Source organism: Eimeria necatrix, genomic scaffold (genome assembly GCF_000499385.1).
Source record: "Eimeria necatrix Houghton genomic scaffold, Enh_scaff158, whole genome shotgun sequence".
NCBI classification, from domain to species: Eukaryota; Apicomplexa; class Conoidasida; order Eucoccidiorida; family Eimeriidae; genus Eimeria; species Eimeria necatrix.
Window position 1 is genome coordinate 25,001 of NW_013652280.1, and position 15,000 is coordinate 40,000.

Here is a 15,000-nt window from a genome sequence, read left to right on the forward strand (position 1 = left end):
TAAATAAATAAATGGATAAATAAATAATCAGTTATTCAATTATTTAATTAATTAAGATAATGTATATAAACAAAGCAGCAAAATAACAAAGAAGGGAAATAAGTGAAGAGCTGGCTAGCTAGCTAGCTAACTGAGCTGGCTAGCTAGCTAGCTAGCTAGCAAGCCAACTCAGTTGTTCAGCCACTTGGCTAGCTAACTGGCTAGCTAGCTAGCCAGGCTAGCTAGCTGGCCAGTTAGCTAAAGAGGCGGCGGGCATGGAGAACTAGCTAGCTAGCTAGCTAGCTAATTGCTAAGAGAGGCGAGCAGACAGAATAGCTAGCTAGCTAGCTAGCCAGCTAGCTAGCTAGCTAGCCGGCTAGCTAGCGCTGCTGGCTAGCTAGCTCGCCAGTCAATAAGCAAAGCAGCTAGCTAGCTGTCTAGTTGGCTAGCTGGTTTTCTCGAGAGGAGCACTGCAGCTAGCCATGCTCTGGACTCACACAGCTTCAAGAAGCTGCTGCTGCTGCTGCTGCTATTGTTGCTGCTGCTATTGTTGCTGCTGCTGTTGTTGCTGCTGCTGTTGCTGCTGCAGCTCAGCTGCAGCAGCAGCTGAGACACCGCAGCCGAGAGTTTCCACAGCTGCAGGCGCTGCCGAACAGAGCGCCAGCTGCAGCAGCAGCAGCAACACCAGCTGCTGCTGCTGCTGCTGGAAAAGTGTTTAGCAGCAGCAGCAGCAACAGCAGCAGCAACACCAGAAGCAGCAGCAGCAACGGCAGCAGCAGCGCGCCCCCCTTTTCGCGGAGGCATTGCTGCTGCGCAGCAGCAGCAAGCAGAAGAAAACAGCAGCAGCTCACTGAAGCAGCAGAAACTGCAGCAGCAGCAGCAACAGCAGCAGCAGCAGCAGCAGCAGCCGCAGCAGCAGCAACTGTAAGAGCAGCAGCAGCAGTGCCGGTTCTGCAGTGCCGAACCGCAAAGTTGCTGCAGCGAGCAGTTGATCTGGATATTTTGAAAGAAAGATTTTGAAGTTCAATGGCGAGGGTTTAGGGTTTAGGGTTTAGGGTTTAGGGTTTAGGGTTTACGTTCTAGGGTTTAGGGTTTCGGCTCTCGAGGGTGTAGGGTTTGCGCTCGCCGCCCCACACAGCCCTGAGGCCTTCTAGTGAAACTCCTTCATTAACAGCCGAGCTGCTACAAAATATTCTAATATAGGGTTTAGGGTTTAGGGTTTAGGGTTTAGGGTTTAGGGTCTAGGGTTTAGGGTTTGGAGCCTAGGGTTCAGCAGGGCTCGCCAGCGTCGAGGGTTTAGGGCCCCGGTCGGCATGCATTGAATTAGAAGGGAGGCCTCTGTGTCGGCAGCTATTTTAGGGTTTAGGGTTTAGGGTTTGGGGTTTAGAGTCTAGGGTTTAGGGTTTAGGGTTTAGGGTTTAGGGTTTACGCGTTTTTCATCAACTTCAGTGGCGACTTCAGCGGGCTCGGGTCTGAAGCCTGTGGGCTTCCAGTCCAGGGTGAAGGGTTTAGGGCCCAGGGCCTAGGGTTTAGGGTTTAGGGTTTAGGGTTTAGGGTTTAGGGTTTAGAAGAATGGGGGAAAAGGTCACAGTCAGTTCCGTCTGTTGGGTCCCGCGGGGCCGCAGCGCTCAGTTCCCCATGAGCTGCTTAATAGAGGAGCAGGATGTGTCTTTGCTGCTGCAGCAGCAGCAGCAGGAGGAGAGCAGCAGCAGCAGCAGCAGCAGCAGCAGCAGCAAGAAGCAGCAGAAGAAGCAGCAGCAAAAGCTGCTGCAGGAACAAGCAGCAGCTCAAGACGGGGAGAGTGACGGCGGCGAATCTGAAGACCAAATGGAAGAAGACGACGACAGCGAAGACGGTAAACCCTAAACCCTAAACCCTAAACCCTAAACCCTAGCCCCAAGCCCTAAACCCCAAACCCTTAGCCGTGGCTTTGACTGCAAATGTGAAGCTCTGCAAACCCTCGTTGCTCTCAAGCTGAATTCTCTTCGCCGCGAAACGATTGCTGCAGGGCTTAGGGTTTAGGGTTTAGGGTTTAGGGTTTAGGGTTTAGGGTTTGTGGCTCAGAGGGCCCGCTGCCGGGGGTTTTCGGGGTGTTGGCTGCGGACGGAGCGACGGCGCTGCGGGACGAAGGCGTAGCAGCAGCAGCAGCAGCAGCAGCAGCAGCAGAAGAGGAGGAAGCAAATATTATTTTAGAAACTGATTTTGTTCTTGTTGCTGCAGCAGCAGAAAGCAACTTTGGCAGCCTCGAGGTGTACGTACACGACCCCCTCAGAGGCAGCCTCTACGTCCACCACGACATCCTGGTGCGCCCTAGGGTTTAGGGTTTAGGGTTTAGGGTTTAGGGTTTGGGGTTTAGGGTTTAGGGTTTGGCTGCCGCCAGTCAGGGCCTGGGCGCAGGCGCTCGCAACCAAACTCCAACGCCAGGGTTTAGCTCTGTCCAGGGTTTGCGGGTTTAGGGTTTAGGGTTTAGGGTTTAGGGTTTAGGGTTTAGGACGAAGGCGTAGCAGCAGCAGCAGCAGCAGCAGCAGCAGCAGAAGAGGAGGAAGCAAATATTATTTTAGAAACTGATTTTGTTCTTGTTGCTGCAGCAGCAGAAAGCAACTTTGGCAGCCTCGAGGTGTACGTACACGACCCCCTCAGAGGCAGCCTCTACGTCCACCACGACATCCTGGTGCGCCCTAGGGTTTAGGGTTTAGGGTTTAGGGTTTAGGGTTTGGGGTTTAGGGTTTAGGGTTGGGTGCTGCTATCAGGTGCAAGCCATTGCCTGGCACCCCTCCGAAGCCTCGCTGCTGGCAACAGCATCTTATGACAAAACAATTTGTTTAATAGATGTGCGGCAGCCCCACGTGGCGGTGAGTCCGAGGGTTTAGGGTTTAGGGTTTAGGGTTTAGGGTTTGGGCTTTGCGGGTTTTTCACGCTGCTGCTGCTGCTGCTGCTGCTGCTGCTGCTGCTGCTGCTGCTAGTGCTTGTTGCTGCTGCTGCTGCTGCTAGTGCTTGTTGCTGCTGCTGCTGCTGCTAGTGCTTGTTGCTGCGGCTGCTGCAGCTGTGGGTGTTGCTGCTGCTGTTCCGCTGTAGCTGTGGTTGATGCTGCTGCACCTGGCTTCGCTGCTGCTGCTGGTGCAGCGGCGTTGCTGCTGCTGCAGCTGCAGCAGCAGCAGCAGCTGCTGCTGCTGCAGCGGCTGCTGCAGCTACGGTAGCTGCTGCTGCAGCTGCGTTTGCTAATGTGTTTTTGCCTGTAGCCCCTCGCAGCCCTTGAGTCACACTCGCAGGGCTTGTGGCGCGACAATTAGGGTTTAGGGTTTAGGGTTTAGGGTTTAGGGTTTGCGTTGCAGGGGCCTCTGTTCAGCTGCCGGGCCAGCGAAGAAAAAGGGCTTTTTGGCTTTGGGGGTTCGCAAGTGGTTATTTGGGACTTGGGGGACACAGAGCACATTGCAAAGGCCTTTAACCTCTAAACCCTAAACCCTAAACCCTAAACCCTAAACCCTAGCAGCTGGGCTGAGGGTCTGCGGGGAAGGGGTGCAGCAAAACCCTTTTTTCGGTCGCGCTTCTCCGAGCGCTGCCCAAACACTAGAAAACTCAATACTTTTTCGTCTGCTACAAACCCTAAACCCTAAACCCTAAACCCTAAACCCTAAAGTAGCGAACGAGGAGGTTGCGCAGTTAAAGAAACGCCCGAAGGGCCTTCAGCGACTGTTCGGCTGTCTTCAGCTTATAACCAAGCTGCTGCTGCTGCTGCTGCTGCTGTTGGTGCTGCTGATGCTGCTGCTGCTGCTGTTGGTGCTGCTGCTGCTGCTGCTGCTGCTGTTGCTGTTGTTTCTGCTGCTGTTGCTGCTGTTGCTGCTGCTGTTGCTGCTGCTCCCTTCCAGCAGTCTTCCTGAGGACACGTGCAGCAACGCGTAGAGACGGCAGAGCAGAAACCCTAAACCCTAAACCCTAAACCCTAAACCCTAAAAGGGGGCCGCAGCTCTCACGGCAACAGCGCCAACTCCTCTGCAGACGTACGCAGCTGCTCCCACGCTGGCGATTGCTGCTGCTGCTGCTGCTGCTGCTGCTGCTGCTGCTGCTGCAGCACCTGCAGCAGCAGTGTAAAGCCTCCAGAGCGGGCAATTGAAGCCAGCTGCATGCTCACAGCAAAATCGAGCCAAGGGAAAGTGCGCTAGGGTTTAGGGTTTAGGAGGTAGGGTTTGGGGTTTACGGCTTAGCGAATAGGGTTTAGGGTTTAGGGTTTGGGAGCTAGGGTTTAGGGTTTACAGCATGCAGCGCCGGCCAGTCGCAGCGGTGGATTTGAGAGGCGGCCTGCTGCTGCAGTTCCTCAGCTAGCGAGTCTGTCCCTGCAGCAGCACTCCAAACCCTAAACCCTAAACCCTAAACCCTAAACCCTAAACATTTGCTTCAGGCCACGAGCTCTGAAACAGTCGCCACTGAGAGACTGCAGGGTTTAGGGTTTGCAACAAGACTAGCGGCGACTTGCCGGTGAGGGTTTAGGGTTTAGGGTTTAGGGTTTTAGGCGGCCTGAGGGTTTAGGGTTTAGAGCTAAAACCTCCTTCGAAGACTTCCTTGCTCTGCTACGGGCTTGAGTCTCGGCATCTGGTCTTTTGGGGGTTTAGGGTTTAGGGTTTAGGGTTTAGGGTTTAGGGTTTTTGAGGGTTTAGGGTTTTCGAGGGTTTAGGGTTACCTGAAATGCCCAGACGGCGGAAAGCGCTCAGGGCACTTACACATCCTGCAGGGTCTAAGTGTTTTACGCGGGGCCGCAGCTGCAGCACCAAAACCCTAAACCCTAAACCCTAAACCCTAAACCCTAATTTCTGAGTCCATGGCCCTAACCCTAAACCCCGGAGTCCCCACAGCTCCGAGCCGACGCTTGACCTATCAAAGGCTGGTGCTTCGGCTGCATCTCAAACCCTAAACCCTAAACCCTAAACCCTAAACGCTAAACCCTAAACCCTAAACCCTAAACCCTAAACCCTCAGCTCACGTGAAGCAAAAGGTCTCCAGCTAGAGAAGGACACAATTGAGGGAACTTGGAAATGCTGTGCAGCAGCGTGGCGGTTTGCTGCGCTGTCAGCGTCTTGAGGTGTACAGACACCTGACTTGCTGCTGCTGCTGCAGCAGCAGCAGCAGCAGCAGCAAATCCTTCCCGCTGCTGCAGACGCGACAAAGCAGCAAGCGCCAAGCAGCAGCCGCGCGCATCCACCTTTTGCAGCACCTGCTGCAGCAGCAATCCTGGGGGCATTTGCTGCTGCTGCTGCTGCTGCTGCTCTTGCTGTTGCTGCTGCTCTTGCTGCTGCTGATGTTGCTGCTGCCTCTTCCAGCCCAGGATGTTGACCAAGCACTTGTCACTGAGCAAACGTCCAAACCCTAAACCCTAAACCCTAAACCCTAAACCCTAAACCCCAAAAGCTAAAACCTGAGTAATAACGAGCGTATTTGGCCGTACATAGCAAGATGAACTGCGTCTAAATCTGGTCCCTTCAGCAGCAGCTGCTGCTGCTCCTGCTGCTGCTGCTCCGGCTGCTGCTGCTGCTGCTGCTGCTGCTGCTGCTGCTGCTGCTGCTGCTGTGCTCTGCGGAGAGTCATTTCCTGTTCATGGAAGCGCGCCAGGGAATTCAGCAGCAAAGCGAAGCCTGCAGCAGCAGCGGCAGCAGCAGCAGCAAAAGGAGTTGGTGCTGCTGCTGCAGCAGCAGCAGGAAGAGCAGCAGCAGCAGCAGCAGAAAGAGCAGCAGCAGCAGCAGCAGCAAGAGCAGCTTCGGCAGCTCACTCTGAGGGTTTGGCAGCAGCTCATCTCCTGGGATCGTCTCCAGACGATCCCCAGCTGCTGCCAGCAAACGCGGGTGCAGCAGCTTAGCAGCAGCAAGTGCATTCAAAGCCTGACAAGACAAACCCTAAACCCTAAACCCTAAACCCTAAACCCTAAACCGTAGGCCCTAAGTTAGAGCCTAGGATCTGAACCTGACAAGCACAGCGTGCGCACCAGACACTGCAGCAGCAGCAGCAGCAGCAGCTGCTGCTGCTGCTGCTGCTGTTGCAACAGCTGAGAAGCCTGCCATGGAGTTCTCAGGGTTTAGGGTTTAGGGTTTAGGGTTTACGTACAAGCGCTAACTGGAAGAAGCGGCAGTCCTTGATGGTGTCAGGCTCCTGCAGACGTCCAAACCCTAAACCCTAAACCCTAAACCCTAATTCTCTGCCCTCAAGGCACAAACCCGCCTACAGACAGCTTCAATTAAAGCTTTAGGGTTTAGGGTTTAGGGCTTAGGGTTTAGGGTTTAGGGTTTAGGGTCTGGGGTTTAGGGTTTGGCGCACCGCGAGGCGATCAGCAATGAGACAAAAGACGCGGCTGTCGAGACAGTCCAAACCCGCGAGCGCTTGCAGAATGGCTGCGACAAAACCCTAAACCCTAAACCCTAAACCCTAAACCCTAAACCCTAAACCCTAAACCCTAAACCCTTAGCTTCAAAGCCCAAACCTTAAACACCCCACGGGCCTGGAGGTTTCGGGCTTCGCTGCTGGCCCCAGCCACGGGATCGCAGGCGCCGCCAACCTAGCCCCTAAACCCTAAACCCTAAACCCTAAACCCTAAACCCTCACCGCAGAGGTCCCTGGCTGCGGCCTGCTGCAGCAAAAACCCTAATTTAGGGTTTCTCTTGAAGCAAACACTCAAAAATGCTGCTGGCCTCCAGGAAACCCTCAAGCAGCAGCAAGCCAGCCGCGCCAAGTGCGAGGGCCCCATTGACGGCAGCACCATCTCCGCCTGCGCCAAACCCTAAACCCTAAACCCTAAACCCTAAACCCTAAACCCTAAGTTTCAGACCCTCAGTTCTACCCGCAAGCGCAGGAGAGAAATGCACACGCCCAGCAAAAATGGAAGCACGCCCTTAGAAGCTAGCAGCAGCAGCAGCAGCAGCAGTAGCAGCAGTAGCAGCAGCAGCAGCAGCAGCAGCAGCAGCAGCAGCAGCAGCAGCAAACCCGCGCCACAAAGCGGATCCAGGTGTTCAAGTCGTAGGGGCCTCGAGCAGCAGCAGCTTCCATCACTCGGCACAAACGACCCGCAGACATCCTGCAACCAAACCCTAAACCCTAAACCCTAAACCCTAGACCCTAAACCCTAAACCCTAAAACCCTAATCCCCAGACCCTAAACCCTAAACTCTACACGGGAGACAGCAGAGCCTGAACCAAACAACAGCTTTGGGTCCTACGTGATAAACCCTAAACCATAAACCCTGAGCAACAAACCCTAAACCCTAAACCCTAAACCCTAAACCCTAAACCCTAAACCCTCTTTTCTCACCAGGGAACTCCTGCAAGGGTTTCAGGAAGCGAGGGCCCCATTGACGGCAGCACCATCTCCGCCTGCGCCAAACCCTAAACCCTAAACCCTAAACCCTAAACCCTAAACCCTAAGTTTCAGACCCTCAGTTCTACCCGCAAGCGCAGGAGAGAAATGCACACGCCCAGCAAAAATGGAAGCACGCCCTTAGAAGCTAGCAGCAGCAGCAGCAGCAGCAGTAGCAGCAGTAGCAGCAGCAGCAGCAGCAGCAGCAGCAGCAGCAGCAGCAGCAGCAAACCCGCGCCACAAAGCGGATCCAGGTGTTCAAGTCGTAGGGGCCTCGAGCAGCAGCAGCTTCCATCACTCGGCACAAACGACCCGCAGACATCCTGCAACCAAACCCTAAACCCTAAACCCTAAACCCTAGACCCTAAACCCTAAACCCTAAAACCCTAATCCCCAGACCCTAAACCCTAAACTCTACACGGGAGACAGCAGAGCCTGAACCAAACAACAGCTTTGGGTCCTACGTGATAAACCCTAAACCATAAACCCTGAGCAACAAACCCTAAACCCTAAACCCTAAACCCTAAACCCTAAACCCTAAACCCTCTTTTCTCACCAGGGAACTCCTGCAAGGGTTTCAGGAGACACAGGGCGAGTCAGGAGCGAGTCGTCTTGCGGTTTGCTGCTGCGGCATATGTCTGTTCTCCTTACTTTCCTTCTGCTGCTGCTGCTGCTGTTGCTGCTGCTGCTGCTGCTGCTGCTGCTGCTGGCGTTGTTGCTGCTTCTTGTTCTTCTGCCGGCTATGCTGCTGTCTCTTGTGCTGCTGCTGCTCGGGGTGCTGCCGCTTGCGCTGCTGCTGCTTGTTTTGCTGCTGCTGCTGCTGCTGCTGCTGCTGCTGCTGCTGCTGCTGCTGCTGAACTGCCTTCTGCTTCTCGCCAAGAACCTGTTGCTGCTGCTGCTACTGCTGCTGCAGCCTGTGCTGCTGACACTGCTGTTGAATTCAATATTGCTTCTTCTCCATTTTGGGAATCTTGTTGCAGTGCTGCAGCAGCAGCAGCAGCAGCAGCAGCTGCTGCTGCTGCTGCTCGAGTTGCTGGTGTGCGCAGGCGCCAGCTTCGGGGGTCTCATGGCTGCTGCTGCTGTTGCTGCTGCTGCTGCTGCTGTTGCTGTTGCTGCTGCTGCTGTTGCTGCTGCTGCATTGGGGGCACGCCAAAAGGCAGCAGCAGCAGCAGCAACAGTACCCACTCCTGCAGCTTTTGCTGCAAGCTGTACGCCCAAACTGGACATCCTGCTGCTGCTGCTGCTGCTGCTGCTTAAACCTCTGCTGCTGTTGCTGCTGGTGCTTTTGCTGCTGCTGCTCTTACCAAAGTTGGAGTTGCTCGTGGTGCAGGAGTTGCTGCTGCGGGAGCTGCTGCTGCAGCTGCTGCTGCAGTTTCCGCTGCAGTTGCTGCTGCAGACGCTGCTAGAGTTGCTGCTGCAGTTGCTGCTGCAGTTGCTGTTAGTGCCACTGCTGCTGCTCCATTGCGAGCCCTCAGCATGTGCTGCTGCTGCTGCTGCTGCTGCTGCTGCTGCTTCACAGTTCTAGTGTTGCTGCTGCTGCTGGTGCAGCTTGAGGAGCTTCTGTCGCCCGAGGTGTTGCTGTTGCTGCTGCTGCTGTTGCTGCTGCTGCTGTTGCTGCTGCTGCTGTTGCTGCTGCTGCTGTTGCTGCTGCTGCTGTTGCTGCTGCTGCTGTTGTTGCTGCTGCTGCTGTTAGGGCTTGCCGCATTTATAAAAAAGGTTAGGAGCTCGCCCGTTCTAGGGCCTTCAGGGGGCCCCAGTTCGTGTGAAGCTTCTGCTGTTAACTCTAAACCCTAAACCCTAAACCCTAAACCCTAAACCCTAAACCCTGAACCCTAGGCCCTAGACCCCAAAGTCTAGGCCTTAGGGCGTGAAACTTCGTGTTTGCTTACAACTCTTTAAAACACGGCCAAGCAATATTTTTAGTCCCGAGGGTTTAGGGTTTAGGGTTTAGGGTTTAGGGTTTAGGGTTTAGGGTTTGTGTTACAGGTTCTAACAGCAGCCGACGCGCATGCAGCCTCAAGTCCCTTCCGGAACAGTAAGGCACTAAACCCTAAACCCTAAGCCTCGAACCATAAACCCTAAACCCTAAACCCTAAAGTCTAAACCCTTGCTACTAAACCACCCTTTAGGGATAGTGCTGGAGGTACTAAACCCTCCTGCTGCTCTTCTTCTGCTTCGACCTTGCGCGGATCTTGAGGGTTTAAACCCTAAACCCTAAACCCTAAACCCTAACCCTAGAACTCCAAGCCCTAAACCCTAAACCCTAAACCCTAAACCCTAGCGGTGCTTAGCATGGCTTCCTAGCAAAGGCGAGGAGGGACTTTCTCCCTGCCAGGCTGCGGCCATCTCCAGCAGCTGCTGCTGCAGCAGCAGCAGCAGCAGCAGCAGCGCTTAGAAGAGCAGCAGCAGCAGCAGCAGAAAGAACAAGAACAGCACCAAAGGCGCAAGGGAGAGGAGCAGCAGCAGCAGCTGCTGCTGCAGGAAGGGCCTGATTGATGCAGCAGCAGCAGCGAATTGCTCACGGACGACAAAGATGGTAAACCCTAAACCCTAAACCCTAAACCCTAAACCCTAAAGCGCAGTTTTACCGTATAAGAGCAGATCTGTCTGAGCTCAGCAAGAGCTGGGTCTCCTGCCCAGCAGGCGCTAGGGTTTAGGGTTTGTAAGTGGGGTTGTTGCCGCGTGCAGTGGCTGCAAGGGTTTAGGGTTTAGGGTTTAGGGTTTAGGGTTTAGGGTTTGCTGCGCTGCAGTCGGTGCTGCTGCTGGGGGACGAAAACCTCACCTTTGCTGGCTGCTTGCTGCAGCAGCTGCGGGCGGAGGGCCACGGGCCGAAGTTGACAGTGACAGTGACTCTTGCTGCTGAGAGTGTCAGGGTACCTAAACCCTAAACCCTAAACCCTAAACCCTAAACCCTAGGCCCTAAACCCTAGTTCGTGGCTGCGCGTGCTGCGCGGCGGCTGCGCCGCGCGTCTCTGCGCAGCCGCCGAGGGCCTTCGGCGCGGGGGCGGGGCCGCGGGCTCAGGGCTTAGGGTTTAGGGTTTAGGGTTTAGGGTTTAGGGTTTAGGGTTTGCGAGCAGGAGGAAGTGCTGCAGCGCGCAAACGCCCTCACTGCTGCTGGGGTTTCTGTCCTCTTTGGGGCTTCGCCGCTGCAGCTCAAAACTGAAAACTTTGGATCTCGTTTTCAGGAGTTTGTTGCAGTGCTTCCGGGGCTGCCATTCCACGGGTAAACCCTAAACCCTAAACCCTAAACCCTAAACCCTAAACCCTAGGCCGTGGGCCCTAGGGGTCCGGGGCCGGCGGGCCGCGCGCCCTGCGGCGCGGAACGGCTGGGCTCGAGGGTTTAGGGTTTCGGGCCTAGGGTTTAGGGTTTAGGGTTTAGGGTTTAGGGGTTCGAGGCAGCGAGAGCCGGCCGGGCGGGAGCTGCGCTTGGGGGTTTCGGGCTTGCTAGGGTTTAGGGTTTAGGGTTTAGGGTTTAGGGTTTAGGGTTTAGGGTCTCGTCGCAGGGAGCGCAGGACAGATGCGAGTCCGCCCTCCGACGACGGCGGGGGATGTGTCTAATTCTTAGCGTGTAGGGTTTAGTGTTTAGGGTTTGGGGTCTAGGGTTTAGGGTTTAGGGTTTAGGGTTTAGGGTTTAGGGTTTATAGCATCTCGACTGCGAGTGCGCCGTCCAACGACAGCGGAGGATGGCAGCTTTGCTGTTTGCCTCTTTGCGTTGAGGCCCTGCTAGGGTTTGGGGCCTGGGGTTTCGGGCCTAGGGTTTAGGGTTTAGGGTTTAGGGTTTAGGGTTTAGGGTTTGGGGTTTGCGCAGGTGCCCGGAGTTCATCCCGTTTGGCTGTGCGCTGTTTCAGCTGCGGCTGCACCACTTTTTGTTTGCTTGTGCAAAAGCAGCAAAGGGGGTTTGTTCTCCTCACGGGAGGTTTAGGGTTTTGTGGGCTTCCCAAACCCTAGTTGAGGGTTTAGGGTTTGAGTTGCCTTTCCCCTCCATTGACTTCGGGGCCCTCGCCACTTTCTGCCAGATCACCCGCACTCCCCAGCACGACGTAACCCCAAACCCTAAACCCTAAACCCTAAACCCTAAACCCTAAACCCTCCATTGACTTCGGGGCCCTCGCCACCTTCTGCCAGATCACCCGCACTCCCCAGCACGACGTAACCCCAAACCCTAAACCCTAAACCCTAAACCCTAAACCCTAAACCCTAGGGGGCCTCCGGCCGAAGCCCCTGCGTCCCCGCTTCAAACTCCAGGAGGTGCTGTTTGCTTTCGGCTTCTGCTTGGAGGGCTTCTGCAGCTTCGCCGCAAGGGTTTAGGGTTTAGGGTTTAGGGTTTAGGGTTTAGGGTTTAGGGTTCGTGCGCAGACGCCGCTGGACTTGACGCAGTATGGCAACTGGCAGCCGATGATCCACCCCCACGAGCCCATAGTAAACCCTAAACCCTAAACCCTAAACCCTAAACCCTAATTTTGCGAGGGGAGCAGCAGCTCTTTCCCGACAGGACGGCTTAAAAGGCCAGCAGAAGTGAAAGCTAAGCTTCTAGGGTTTAGGGTTTAGGGTTTAGGGTTTAGGGTTTAGGGTTTGCTTCAGGATGAAGACAAGCTCTCGCTGATTCTTCAGACTCTTCAGTTCCACACCCTCAGTCTCGAGCGAAGCCAGGGAAACCAGCGGGTCAAACCCTAAACCCTAAACCCTAAACCCTAAACCCTAATAACAGGTCGAATAAATGCCCTGCTTCTTCCATTCGACGAAACCCTCCGCAGCGAACCCCCCGAGGGCAGGTTTGGGGCCAGCAAACTAGGGTTTAGGGTTTAGGGTTTAGGGTTTAGGGTTTGCGGGCTCAGGACCCGGTGAATTTTTTGCGGATTCCGCAAAGTTTGTTTCAGTTTGATCTTCGAGTTCTTCCAAATGTAAATAATTTATTTATTTTTGATTTGAAAGACAAAAACGAAAAAAGTGTCAACTGCCTCAAACTCACTCTCAAATACGACCCCAGGATCACCGGTGCTTCAAACCCTAAACCCTAAACCCTAAACCCTAAACCCTAAACCCTAGCCCTGGGCGCCGAACCGCGGGCCCTAAGCCCCAGACCCAGCGAGGCCGCCGCAGCCCGTGCGCAGAAACGCAGCGCCTGCTGCACCCGGCTGCTCCTAGGGTTTAGGGTTTAGGGTTTAGGGTTTAGGGTTTAGGGTTTGCTGCCTGTGCAGGCTGGAGAGGCGAGGGCGCTCCTCCCGTACACCCCAAAGGGGGAAAGAGCCGCGGCGCCGGTAAACCCCAAACCCTAAACCCTAAACCCTAAACCCTAAACCCTCGAGCCAAGGCGAAGTCTCATTATCAAGTAGTTCACGAGGCCCTCAGCAGCCAGCGTACTTTGAAGCTGGGGTCCCTCTTTCAGGGTTTAGGGTTTAGGGTTTAGGGTTTGTGCCGCAGAGCCTGCGGGGGCCGCGCCGGTTCCAGGAGGGCTCGAAGAAGGAAACAGAAAGCGGTAGATAAACCCTAAACCCTAAACCCTAAACCCTGGACTGAGGCAGGGGCGCGCTGTTTTGTCTAGGGGGCGACGACTTAGGGTTTAGGGTTTAGGGTTTAGGGTTTGGGGTTTGCTGCTACAGGGCCTTCAACACATTTTATCCGCCGGAGAAGCGCCACGAACCCTCGCCGCCCGAAACGAAACGTAAGCCTTAGGGTTTAGGGTTTAGGGTTTAGGGTTTGGGGTTTACGGCGTGGGGCCAGCAGTCATGGGTGCGCTCTCAAGGGTTTAGGGTTTGGCTATTTAGAATCCCGAAACCCTAACTCTAAACCCTAAACCCTTGACTCTACTCTCGGGGTTTGCTGCTGCGCTGTGGCTTTGCTGTTTGTCTTCGCTGCAGCGCGGCCCAACCCAAAGTTGTGAGCCCCGCTGCTAAACCCTAAACCCTAAACCCTAAACCCTAGCACCCGCTTTAAAAATGAGAGAGTCTAGGGCGAGAAAGGAAACATAACAGTTCGTGTCCCGGACGCCCAGCACCAACTGCTGGGGCTTCCACCATTGCTCCTGCTGCTGCTGCTGCTGCTGCTGCTGCTGCTGCTGCTGCTGCTGCTGCTGCTGCTGCAGGGTTTTGCGGGTGCGGCGTCGGTACTGCGCCACGAGCTCTTTTGCCTACGGGGACTTTTAGTTTGCTTCTTGGCAGCAGCAAACCCTCATTTTTAAGGGTTTAGGGTTTTGGGGTCTGGGGTTTGCTGCTGCTGCTGCTGGTGCAGCCGCTGCAGCTCTTTCAAGATAAAGAAAGACTGTGCGCAGAAGCAGCAGCTGCAGCAGCAGCAGCGGTTTAGGGTTTGGACCTTGACTCGTGATTTAGGGTTTAGGGTTTGGACCTTAACACGCGATTTAGGGTTTAGGGTTTGGACCTTAACACGCGATTTAGGGTTTAGGGTTTGGACGGCGGCTGCGCTCGGCATCCGTGGACGGTCGAGGGTTTAGGGTTAGCAGCAGCAGAGCAGCAGAGGGTTTAGGGTTTAGGATTAGCAGCAGCGGAGGATTTAGGGTTTAGGGTTTGGATCAGCAGAGGGTTTAGGGTTTGGAGCAGCAGAGGGTTTAGGGTTTAGGGTTAGGCGCGAGTGGCTGCGGCGGCGCGGCGCGCTTGCGCGCCAGCCCTTCGGCGCAGGGCCCCGGGCCACCTAGGGTTTAGGGTTTAGGGTTTAGGGTTTAGGGTTTAGGGTTTACGAGGATCAGGCGGCACTCCTTGGCACTAGCAGCAGGAAAGTCAAACTCCCTCGCGTCGCTGAGGGCTTCAGCCATCAGGCAAACGAAAACCCCGCAGTCTTCGAGGGTTTGCTGCTGGGGGGAGTTGCTCTGCAGCAAACACAAGGGTTTAGGGTTTAGGGTTTAGGGTTTAGGGTTTAGGGTTTAGGGTTTGGGATTGGCTGCGGAGGCGGGCGGGCGCCAGCACGCGGCGCCAGCGCCCCGCAGCCGCTGCCGAGGGTTTGGCAATGGCCCTCCTAAACCCTCAACCCTAAACCCTAAACCCTAATAAGTAATAAACCCTAGTAAACCTAATAAACCCTAAACCCTAAACCCTAAACCCTACCTCAGCGTGCCTGCGCCTATTAACTCGAAAGCCCTCTGTCAGGGGACACCCTGAGACCACCGCAACGCAAAGCAGCAGCAGCAGGTGAAAAGCAGCAGCAGCAGCAGCAGCAGGAGCAACAACAACAGCAGCAGCAGCAGCAGCAGCAGCAGCAGGATCAACAACAACAGCAGCAGCAGCGGCAGCAACAGCAGCAGTAGCAGCAACAACAACAACCGCAACAACAGCAACAGTAGCAACAGCAACAACAACAGCAACAACAGCAGCGGCAACAACAACAACAGTAGCAGCAGCAGCAGCAGCAGCAGCAGCAGCAGCAGCAGCAGCAGCACCTTTTTTGTCCAAGTGTTCCCTTTCTAAGTAAAACTTCATTCGCTCAAACCACTCTTTCCAAACAGCTCCAGCAAAGCCAGAGTCATATATCCTCAAGCGGCGACGCCCGGGGCTGCACACCCAAACCCTAAACCCTAAACCCTAAACCCTAAACCCTAAACCCTAAACCCTAGGAAGCGGGCCGCCGGCGCTTTAAGCTGCAGGCCAGGCCCGCGGGTTTGCGGCCTTCTGCAGCTGCTGCGGCACTCGGCCTTGCGGCGGAGATGGGTGGCTTCAAATCGAGGGTTTAGGGTTTAGGGTT

The 15,000-nt window shown here is 55.1% G+C and overlaps 4 protein-coding genes across 4 annotated transcripts in view; 2 read left to right on the forward strand and 2 right to left on the reverse strand.

Moving 5' to 3' along the window:
- Nucleotides 1–1,551: 1,551 nt before the first annotated feature.
- Nucleotides 1,552–3,431, forward strand: ENH_00017720 (hypothetical protein, conserved; the record flags this gene model as incomplete). Its single annotated transcript, XM_013579269.1, has 5 exons — nt 1,552–1,834; nt 2,044–2,282; nt 2,471–2,650; nt 2,730–2,831; nt 3,312–3,431. The coding sequence occupies 5 exons, from the start codon at nt 1,552–1,554 to the stop codon at nt 3,429–3,431; spliced, it is 924 nt and encodes a 307-aa protein (XP_013434723.1).
- Nucleotides 3,432–6,054: 2,623 nt separating this feature from the next.
- On the reverse strand, nt 6,055–7,633 carry ENH_00017730 (hypothetical protein, conserved; the record flags this gene model as incomplete). Its single annotated transcript, XM_013579270.1, has 4 exons — nt 6,055–6,114; nt 6,280–6,353; nt 6,565–6,727; nt 7,544–7,633. The coding sequence occupies 4 exons, from the start codon at nt 7,631–7,633 to the stop codon at nt 6,055–6,057; spliced, it is 387 nt and encodes a 128-aa protein (XP_013434724.1).
- Nucleotides 7,634–9,844: 2,211 nt separating this feature from the next.
- ENH_00017740 (hypothetical protein, conserved) lies at nt 9,845–10,538 on the forward strand (the record flags this gene model as incomplete). Its single annotated transcript, XM_013579271.1, has 3 exons — nt 9,845–9,847; nt 10,062–10,184; nt 10,389–10,538. 3 exons carry the CDS (start codon nt 9,845–9,847, stop codon nt 10,536–10,538), a joined length of 276 nt encoding a protein of 91 aa, XP_013434725.1.
- Nucleotides 10,539–13,222: 2,684 nt separating this feature from the next.
- Nucleotides 13,223–15,000, reverse strand: part of ENH_00017750 (ulp1 protease family, C-terminal catalytic domain-containing protein, putative) — a gene marked incomplete at both ends in the record, with an annotated part of 4,601 nt that continues 2,823 nt past the window's right edge. The window contains 4 exons of the mRNA XM_013579272.1: nt 13,223–13,417; nt 14,003–14,131; nt 14,367–14,416; nt 14,699–14,811. Of these exons, the coding sequence (XP_013434726.1) occupies nt 13,223–13,417; nt 14,003–14,131; nt 14,367–14,416; nt 14,699–14,811 (487 nt within the window). The remainder of the gene's footprint in view (nt 13,418–14,002; nt 14,132–14,366; nt 14,417–14,698; nt 14,812–15,000) is intronic.